The 11192-nt window shown below is 37.1% G+C and overlaps 1 protein-coding gene across 7 annotated transcripts in view; it reads right to left on the bottom strand.

Moving 5' to 3' along the window:
• The window catches only part of gria4 (glutamate receptor, ionotropic, AMPA 4), a 170630-nt gene extending 159683 nt beyond the window's left edge, over nucleotides 1-10947 (bottom strand). For all 7 annotated transcript variants that reach the window (XM_015389329.1, XM_015389328.1, XM_015389330.1 and 4 more), the window contains exons 1-2: nucleotides 10694-10947; nucleotides 7353-7511 (exon numbers count right to left, since the gene is read on the bottom strand). In XM_015389329.1, the coding sequence (XP_015244815.1) occupies nucleotides 7353-7511; nucleotides 10694-10790 (256 nt within the window). In that variant the 5' untranslated portion in view covers nucleotides 10791-10947. The remainder of the gene's footprint in view (nucleotides 1-7352; nucleotides 7512-10693) is intronic.
• Between the last annotated feature and the right edge of the window lie 245 nt (nucleotides 10948-11192).

Raw genomic sequence — 11192 nt, forward strand, 5'->3', positions numbered from 1 at the left:
AGCATACTCGCGCTACTGTTGAGCAATGCCAGACCGCACTTCCCGACCTCAAACGTTGTGGGCGGGACTAAGTTCGGAATGGCACCCAGGCTATTAAATTAGTAGAAAATGGACAAAGTACAAACGATTTGATTTTCCTAGAAGTTCTTTTGTAAGGGTGTTGTGAACTGTTAAGTTATGTTTAATGTCCCAGTCAGTACAGCACATAACCCCTTAGATAAGAGGACCTGCTGCAAAATCTCCTCATACAAGATCTGTCTAATGGACCTACTATAAAACCAACATTTCTATTGTTTTCAGTGGAATCTCCTGGTGATGTTAAAGAATTTATATTTTTTAGCGGATTATACATTTTTCCTTCACCTTTCATGGTCCTGTGTGTGATGCTTTCTTGATAAAGACATAAATCAGTACAGCAGGAGAATTGGCTTTTTAAAATCCTTTTTTGTTCTTTAAATCAAACATTGACAGAGGTTTTCTAGTAGTTTTGGCCCAAAGAGATCATCAGTATTAGTGCAGGGGTTTTACTGTGCAGCTCAACAGTCTTGTCATGCTCAAAGACAGTAAGGCCATCTGTCTTTGCCAACGGGCAATAGGTACATTTATTCATGCCCAAGGTGAAAATAACATGAAAGCCAGATTCCTGCATAGCTTTGACTTTGCTATAGTCTCAAAATTCTCACTGTTTGTCAATTGTGCTTTTGAGTTAGATGCATATTTTGATAATTTTTTGATTGTTTTGTATCTATTTACTCTTTTTGCCTATAAAGCTTAACATTATATGCTTCAATGATATGCTTCTGCTGGTGAAAAATGTCAACACAACCCTCATCCTAAACCATGTAGAAACATCACCTTAGGCATTTAAAGCATAAACTCCAGCTGAAAGAGTGTCTAAATTTAAATTACCTCGATTGGTATTTGAGAAATAAAAGCCTAATCTAGACTTTGACAGTTATTAGTATAAATTCATTGTTAAATGTTATTCTTAACTATCTGTCCAAAAGCTTGTACTGTATTTCACCAAGTATCAAAAATAGGTTCTGTATTTGTCACTGATCATTAAAACTAAATTTACTGTAAAATCATTCTTCTCAGGGGTCTATTATTTACTATGTCTCTTTTATTATGTTAAATGAATCCATTCTAAATATAATACACATGCATTTGATCATATTGCGTTTTCCTATGTGAAACTAAGCAGTTTTAACAGAACTACAAGTAGGTCATTGGGATTAAAATGTAAGTAGCAGAAACAGGGGTAAGGCTACAAAGAGAGAAAAAGGGGTCTCTGGTGCCCGCTGTAACATATCTCAGTCAGTCAGGCTTCAGTTCACGCACACAGACTGTAAAACTCATGCTGGATTCTTTTATGCACTCAGAAATTAGTGCCCCTTTCCCATGAGTGCACCACTTTATTCATTACTCATGAATTCACACACTTCCTGGTGCATTATGAGACACCCACCTGATGTTTATTCATCAAGGTTCCTTCACAATCATCCAGCTTATGCATACAGAAACAGAATAGGATTCTTTGTCTGTGGGTGAGAGGTGTTAGATGACTATTAATTGTTTTAATAAGTATAGGTTAAGTAATCTTTTAATTTATCTAATTCTATGATGTAGGCGGTACAAGACAAACAAACAAGGAAATTGCATTACACTGTCATGATGTATGATATATATTATTGTATGTGTGGCTTGCAGCTCACTGGAGACCAATCTTCTCTCCAGAAATAATGAATTTTCTAATGTATTTTAGATGATGCTCTAAAAACTTTAGATACTTAAGGAACAATACTTTCTTATAAATAATGTAAATAGAAATATGACCTTATAATATTGCATTGAGTCAGAACCAGATACAACAAACCTTTTTTTGTCTCTGGGTTAACAGTGGCTCTATGACTACTCCCACAGTGCTTAGAGAATAAAATCTATCAATAAAGCATCAAAATAAAAAAAAAATTTAAAAAAAAATGTCAAAACAAACTGTGTAATGCTGCATTAATTCTATTCACTTAAAAGTTGAAAATCAGCCAAAATTCATACATTGAACACTGATGTCAGGCTGAGGTAATGCACTGTTTTTCCAGCAGCTACGGGTTGTTTGTCCCACTTCCATCGGGAAAACAATTCAGGATTATTACATGAAAAAACAGAAGGGGGTTGTAACTAGTTACATTTATTTATTTATGGAGCTGTCACACCATGAAGATTTAGCACCAAATGGCGATGTCCCAGAATCTTTTAAAACGCTGGCATACGCTGAACTTTCTATGTATTTTGTCAATTTTGAGTGTAGAGTCCAGAACGTAAGTCCAACTACAGCCTAATTTATGCATAACTCACGGCAGCATAATGCCCATGAAATGATGCACAAGCCAGTACCCTGAGGGGGGCAGTGCACCCTGGAGGCGCCTGGCCTGCATAAAAGGCACAAGAACATTTCTCTAATCTTCGCAGTAGCAGTATTAACCTAGCTGCTTTTTACTGCTGCCAAAAAAAAGAAAAAGAAAGAAAGACAGAGGGTTTGCAGTCTCAGCAGATTCAGCGTCATGTCTGCTAGGAAGTTTGTTGGTCAAGGTTATGGGCATAATCGCAGGGAGGATCGATCACACTCACCTTCTCGCTCACCCTACAACTGAACAGAGTCAAATTGATGAGATCATGATTATGTTGGAGAACAGCTTGTATGTATTCTTGTCTCAGCCTTGCCAAATCCTCCATCTCCTGCGGAACCATGAAGTCTGGACGGTTTCATCCAGTAAACCGCCTTTTATACCAATACACTGCCAATACGCCATTATACAGCAGCCATAAGCTAGAAACATGTTGGTCATAGTGGATAAGATATGCACAAGTTAATAGGGATGGGTAAAAAAATCGATTTAATCGATTTTGAATCGATTCATTTAAATTTTTGCAAAATCGATGTCTAAGGAATGAGATCGATTCATTTTAGAGTGAACCGCATGACGTTCACATTCAAATAAGCAGGAAAGATGCACTCAAGATTACTTCAAGCCACACAGCTGCAAATATACCCAATAGGTTGACTGAAGACAGTAACAAATGGGTGCTGACCAGGAAAAACACTCTAGTTGTTACAGACAACGCTGCAAATATGGTTTGTGCATTGAAAATAATGCAGCTCATGAATGTCTGCTGTGTCACGTCTGCTTGCTCGAGTGAGGCTTCACTTTTTCACTTTTCACAAACAAGTTTGCACTTTTGAGACAGTTTTGTTCACATCTCAAGTTTAAACTGTCTGATTTACAAGTTTGCACTTTATGTTTAATGTGACAGGAAAACACAAAATAAATGAGTATTTTGAAACACAGTTGACACTTTCATTATTGTAAAAACAGATTGAATCGGAATGAATCGATTTAGAACTGTATGAATCAAAATCAAATCATTTCAGGACTTTGGCGAAAATACCCAGCCCTACAAGTTACTCATCGGTTTTAGATAAGCTAGACACCACGACTTGTGAGTAATTTACAATCATCATGTGTCAACAATCCCATAACTTACCTGTGACTTATGGCCCACATATGAGCATTCGCTGGCATGCTTGTATTTGCCAAATTTCAATGTGTGCTAGCATACTTCAGTGGGCTCCTAACCTACACAAAACTTACCCATAAATTATCCAACATACGACATCGTTTTTGCCAAATTTTTTGTACGTCACTATACACTGGCTAAATCGACAAGGTCTCATAGTGCCATTACATTTACTTGAGAAACATTTTTAAAAAAGGAGTTTTGTTTTTTTAAGGACTAATTTTACATCATATGATAAAACTTGACTACTCGTACTTGAGTAAAATTTCTGGCTGCTCCCTCCATTGTGAGAGAACAGAGAGCGAGGTAAAAGTAGATACCATCAACGCCGTTGTTGTTACTGTAATGTCACGTTTCTTCCATCCAGAAGAGTTACACTACTAACCTCTTGTTAATGCAGCTAACTCTCCAAGTTTCACAATTGTTGACTTAAGGTCTTAGCTTCTAACTTATCTCCCTGTTGTTTGTTCCATTAGCACTTTTGAAAACAGCCCGCATACTCATGTCTCACATGCTACGGTGATCACAGCTACCTCAACGACCCGCCCCGTCTATGTGTAGTTGGCTATTAAGTTGCCTTTGCTTTTTGTCTGGATTGGTTGAATTGTGTGATTGACAGATCAAAGATAGGGACAATAAACAGTTGGCCATGCCAGTGTAAAAAACAAAAGTCTAAAAAAATGAACACTTTCCATTCAAGGGGGGGCCAGGTGTCTCTCTGAGAGACATAGTTAACTACCTTGTATTTTTTATTTGAGCTTCATCAAGATGAAGAAATATATACAGTTATTCCCATTCAATATAGATGCTTCCAAGGGGTAAAATTATAAAACCGCTTTGTATAAATTTCCTATGTAATGCTGACATTACTAAGCTATATATGTCTATTGAGATTAATTTAGCCAGTCAGGTAGATAGATCAGCCCAAGAAAAAGCCAACAACACAGGATTGACAGCCGTCGAAATCAGACAGGAAAGAAGTTGTCATCTTTAAATCTGGGTCTTAGAAAAAAGTATGCTAAGTCAATGCTCTCTTAATGGCATAAAATATGCCCGTGATAATTAAATAAGATATCTTGATGATATTTTTCAACTATTTTCTTGAATCCCGTATTCAACAGGATTAAATTTATTTTTTTTCTCCAACTAGAGTTAAAACTCCATTTTGATTAAGACTGCTTAGAGTGGCTAAGTTTATCCTGTGCCATGCCTGTATGTATATTGTCTGCTATAGCGTTAGACCATTGGAGGATATAATGAACATTATGCGTCATTCTTTTACAATATTCTACTACTCAGTAAATTTGAATAATTTTTTGTATTTCAGTTTTTAACTTTAATTCGTGCCTCTTCTGGCCTGACGTTCTGTGCAGTTCTAACACTGTCCTGGAGGTGGCATCAGCTGGACTGCTGCTGCTGCTGCTGCAAATATTGTATTCTCCTACAAATGACACTTTGCCTTTCATTGGTTAATCCTCTCTATACATTGGGTAAACTTTTAATGTGAGTTAATTTATATGCTCTTTTTCATTCTCAAAATATGTGTTGCTGAAGCAGCTATTATTGCCATTAATTTCACTTTACTATCACATAGAAGGTATCCCTAAAATCAGTGATTTAGAGTTCTTTTTTAATTGTGTATAGTATACATGCTCTGTCTTCTAACTTCATGTCCGCTCTGCTTTTTTATCAGCATATCAGCTTCTTTGTTTCCTAATTTTTACTGCAACTAACTATATGTGCTCTCTATCAACCTTTTAAGACATGAAAAGCTTCTCAATGCTCATATACTTAACTGATTCTTTCCCAGACAGAGCCACTTATAAAGCTATTTTATTAATGCTTTCTCTAACATAGAAAGTATTTTTGAAGCAGTGGTTCTGTGTGACTTATGTGTTTTTGAACCCCCAATCAGCTTTGGCAGAAGGCGGCTGCTCACATTGAGCCTGGTTTGACTAGAGGTGTTTTTCTGTGAAAAGGGAGTTTTTTCCCCTCCATATGCTTAACCAGGAGGAGTGAATCCTACAAAGACAATGATGAAATGCATTTAGCTGGGTTTCCTTAGACAGAAAACTTTTAACCAAGCTATCTGTGTGATTTAATTAAATTGTGTCTGTAAAGTGCCTTGAAACAACATGTACCGTCAATTGCAGCTATATAAATAAACTAAACTAAATTAAAATGAATTAAGTATGATAAAAAAAGGACAGACCATTAAAATGATGAAAGAACATAATGGGAGAGGGTAGCACACAGTACATTTTGTGTTCTTCATCAAAAAGACATGTACTTCAACATGAAACGCCTTATTGAACAGGCACTAAAAAGAATAGCCACCTGGTAAGCTTGTAGCTGCTTTAGAATTTGTCAATTATTTACTAAAGAGGGCAGTTTAGTAACTCATAATCCATTACTGTGTCATTATATCTTCTTCTATTTTTCATTCTAGTTTATTATGTATGCTTTTTTACCATTATGTGTCATACATTCGAATTTTAAAGTTGGCCAGTTCTTTGCATGTTAAAAACAAAAAGGTCTATTTTAACAAATGTTGTTTAGAGCACCACTGCAGAATCAGTTTGGTTATAGTATGAGCTAATATTTTCAAGTCTTAGTAACCATTTAATGCTGGATAAGCTGAGAACTTAGGTTGACTTGCATGTCTTGTCATCATATTGCAAGATGGTACACATCTACTATATGATTAAACAGCCAGTAAAAGACCATCCAATCTTTCATTAAGGCAGCAGTTCATATGAAATATTAAAACATCTTGTGCAAAGTGTGACACACATACACCTTTTGCTCCCTAGACCAACAGCTGTAGAAACATGCCAAAGGTAACAGCTATCTCCTATTAACCTCTGCATGTTAGTCAATCTTTGACAGTAACAAAACTTGAATAAAAATAAAAACAAAAAGCAATACACATAGTCAGGCAAAGCAATTCCAAGTAAAACATTGATTTGCTTCAGACCTGTATCTTGAACACAGTGAAATTATATATCTTTGATTATCTTCATTAAGTATATTTTTTACAGTTTCAAAATTATGAGCACCTCTGAACTAACAGCAGTAGGCTGCCTAAGTTGCATTGTTAATTCTTCTTTTTAAGCACAAGCATCACAGAATCTCTTGAAAGCTTGAGGTGAAGCGTAAAGACTTAGATCTTAACTGCAAGAGAACATACAGGGATGGTAAAAGATTAGCTGTCATCCCTCAACAGATCAGAAAAGACAAGACTTCCAAGTGATTCTCTTTCAGGAAAAAAGAAGATATTTTAAATCCAGTCATCATTTTTATTTCAGAGTGGTTATGGCTATAACTTGGGGTGGTTTTGAAAAACCACACTAGTAGTTTTACAAGGCGAAGGTATAATCCAAATGAAGTAGATTTAAGTACTAAAAAAATTAAGCAAAGAGTATTACCTTGGTACACCAGCCTCATTATAAAACTGATCTCTGTGAAATCTAAAATCAACATCTCAAAACAGCAGTAGCTGTTACACACAAGCCAGTTTCTCCTAACTGAACCGACAAGGATATGATAAGCTCAAGCCCATGACACATTAAGACTGGACAGACGAGGTTGTAAGGCCACCTTTTGCTGCAGTTCCACCTGAAGTATTTTGGTTTATGTCTTGACTAGGTTTTATAATCAAGAGGCTTAATTTATTCAATGTTACCCACTTCTAAAGTTTAAATAGGCCAATTTCTATCTTGACACAGCTTTTCAATATTTTTGCAAATCGCTGTACATACAGATAGTGTACTTACATGCATTGGTCACTGCAAAGCTATTGGCGGTCTCTATATTGTCAACGTGTGGGACCAGGTTAAAGGGAGCTTCCGTAGCATTAGGGCTGGTGTTGTGAAGGAAGATAGCTAGCCGGAAAGCTGTGTACTCCTGATCTGTATTCCTAATAAACAGTCCACCTAGACAGAGGAGGGAAAAGTGAAACCCGGGAAGAGGAGGGATAAGATGGGATGGAGGGGAAGTGAGTTATTGTGGGGCAGACAGGGGTCAGGTTGGAGCATGGTGAGACAGGGTGATGCAGGGAGAAGGAGGGACGATGGATGGGAAGGGTGGAGAAAAACAGAGGGGGGGAGAGAAAAAAGAAGGCCAATTTCTTCATTAGCTTTGTTATAAAAGGCAATCTGTCTTTCCACACATTCTCAAACTCTGTCTAACACACAGGCATGAATACAAACACGCTTGTGGATGCTCAAACTCCTTGTTTCATTGATGAAATCCGAGAGAGACACACACAGAAAAAAGGAGAGGAAGAAAAGAGATTTAAAAAAAGCTAAGAGGGAAGTCTAATGAGTCAGAAAGGATAACCAGATCAGAAGGCATTAGTTAAAAGAAGAAAAAGATCATCTAGGGCATTTGAGCACCTCATTTTCAGTTAACATTTTAACAAGAAGAATGAGAAAACACTGTAAAAAAGACTGCTAGTTCATAAAATAAAAATAAATCACAGAAAGCACAGCATTAAAGTGTGGTAGGGTATACCTCTGGTAGAAATAAGGGGTCATGTAATCCTTTCAGGGCACTCTCAAATAACATGTTCTGACCAAAGAGGGGCAGCTTCTATTACCTTAGCCTGATAAGATATTAACAACAGTAATCTGACACAGCAAACTGCTACAATCAGTTCCATTTATTTAGATACCGAAAATATGCTTGGTATTCCATAAGACACATTTGTAATGTTAAGACAGAAAAAGCACAGTCAGCATATTAAAAGGTGACTAAGAAAATACTTCCAGGAATGACTTGTGTTTTTGCAAATCCATGATTTTTATAAACTATGAAAAAGGGACATGATTATTTGAGGGGGTGGGGATGTATGCTAAATCAAGACATGATTTAGCATACAATGATGATATGTTTTAAATTTTCATTTCTTTTTAGTTAAAAAACATGTATTTTTTGACTGTTTCATTTTTTTTTCCACAGACAACCTTATGTTTTTATGCTTTACCTAAGTCCTGTGTTATGAATTCAATAATGTGTATAGAAGGTGAGATGTGTCTCATTCTAGATCTTCTAGATATCCAGTTTCATTGTATTTTTAGAAAAGCCATTTTTTCATTGATGTTTCTGGACAGGAATTTGTGTGGAGAACTGCATTTCTCTTGTAACTAGGGTTTTCACAATGGCTCTTTCCTTGTTAAATAGAGTAATTATTTATTTATCTTTTTTAAAACAAATTATTATTATTATTCTGCACAATGAAAATCCAGGGTCCTATATGAATCATTTTAATGCAAACTTGATTAATCTTTAGGGAATAAATTAACAACTAATATTTTTGGGGAGTCATCATACTTTTGTTTTATTTCATTTATATTCTGCTTGCTCTGAATCACAGTAAGTTCATAATGGTGGGAGGTTGAGGTACACTCTTGACTAACTTGAAATGTATCTTTTTTAAACTGAAAAGGGGAGTTGGAGTGTCCTAAAAAACAAAAAACAAAAAAAAAACTCATGTATTGGGAATCTTGAATCATATGGTGCAAAGCAACAGTGCACCAGACACTATGCCACTGGACCCCCACTTCATGATTCAATTCTTTAAATAATCTTCCAAACTATTTCCACATTACTCCTCCAAGTTTCAAAAGAAAAAACACAAAACTGAGATAGAAAATATTGGCAGACTGACATACTGTAAATGTGTAGGCTGGGCGAAAAGTGGCAGCGACAGAAGAAGGCAATGAAGGCAGGAGTGTTAACTAAAACTCTATTAATCTCTTAATGATGCTTATATTACTCACATTGAAAGTTCTTGTTAATATACCCACCAACAGAACAGGCAAGTATAGAGAATTCAGACTGAGAGCTAGATTTCTTAACTGTAGCTGGGCTCAGAATCAGAATAAAAGCTTTAGAGTGAAGTAGTTTTAAAAAGCATAGTGGTTGGGTAACATGCAAACCTCACAATAAACTATTCATACGAACAACAGAAGTGAAAGTAATGCTGAAACTGTGTCAGTTCTTCACGATTAAACAACAAATTCCACAAGACTATTTTCTCCATCTTTATCCGTGTGTTCTGCTTTTTATCTTGTAGAGAGAAAATTTTACTCCTGATCTTTGATACAGTAGTTTTGCCTTCACACTGATGGAAACACTCTTAAGGGGGAATAATAAATTCCCCCCCTTTTAAATATCACTGTATCTCCATGTATGTTCCTTCTCTGATGAACTTAAGTGCCAGTAGAACATCTTGTATCTACAGGCAATTTGTGCATTTACAGAGGACTGTATGATGGAGGGGAGGGAAGAAAAAAAAATTCATATTGTTTTCTTTTCTACTATGCTTTTGTTATACTGGAACGCAAAGAAATCACATTTTGCATCTTTACAGGAATGCACAGATGCATGAAAATCAGTGCATTTGTGGGTATGTTTAGGCACAGGGCAACCAGTGAATATTTAGTGCATTAAGTTTATTGGCAGCTGCAAGGAGACAGAGTCAAGGAGCTGAATCTCATTACAGGACCTCACTGTTTACCCCCTCCACCCCACCAATCCCTCACACACAATGCAGTGAGTGGAGCAGAGGCGCAGAAAAAAATCATTCCATATATATTAGAGGTTCCCAAGTAACGGAGCTAAACTGATGCTCCAGCGGCAGTGAACTTTATTTCTGATTTCTTAGGAGGGCTTGGAAAAGGTTCATACCGTCCTAACAGGGGAGACGGAAAAGGGAAAGGAAGAAAGCGACCTAGAGCAGGAATGCTGCAGTATCTAAACAGTGAACAAGTGTGGAAAAGGAACTAAGCTCACTGAAACATTAATGAGGCAAGAGCAGCTTTTTAATTATAGTGAAATACTTTGTGCTCATATATCCATAACGTGAGTCACAACAGGGATTGTAATTGGGAATTTGTGGGAAATGCGATAGGGAAAATGTTTCTTTAGTTTTCCTTTCTTCTAATACACCTTATTGAGCTATTTGTTGTGTTTAACAGCGCCAGGGGTTTTTAGCGCAGTCATTTTTTCATGCATAGGGACTACTTGCCGCTTAACAACCATTAATGTGCGGTATATTGTGTCAGGTCTAGTGCCTCTGCCGTGCGTAAAAATCAGTAAACCTCCAACTCACCTATCTGCACTGAGCTGGGGAAAGCCCCTGTCGCCAGCCCCCAATAAAGGGCGGAATACACCCCAAGAAAGTGCCAAGAAAAAAGAATAATCCTCATCTTTTGTTTTGTTCCTTTCCTCGAATCCCTTCAGAAACTGTTGAGAGACATTTAGAAAGGGGGAAAGATGCGCAAGAGATAAAAACGCCTCAGAAGATGGGAAAGGGTGCTTTCCCTCGTTTTTTTTTTTTGTTTTTTTTTTAAATTCCCCTCAGTTAGTATTCATATTCCATGTTGAAATAAATCCCTTCTCTTCCCCTGCAGTGTCCGCTAAGGAGAGAGCTGTGAGTCCGGCGCACATGTAAATACGCGGGGGGAGAATAAGAGAGTGGGGAAACTCGCTGGAATGATTGGCGAGCTGGGAGCACAGGCTGCATTGAAGAACTGGACATGCGCGCCCCGCTGTCTCCCTCTCTATCTCTCCCTTCCTCTCTCTCTGCCACCCCCCCAATAACCCCCACC

This window comes from Cyprinodon variegatus, unplaced genomic scaffold (assembly GCF_000732505.1).
Source record: "Cyprinodon variegatus isolate N-32 unplaced genomic scaffold, C_variegatus-1.0 Scaffold454, whole genome shotgun sequence".
Taxonomy (NCBI): domain Eukaryota; kingdom Metazoa; phylum Chordata; class Actinopteri; order Cyprinodontiformes; family Cyprinodontidae; genus Cyprinodon; species Cyprinodon variegatus.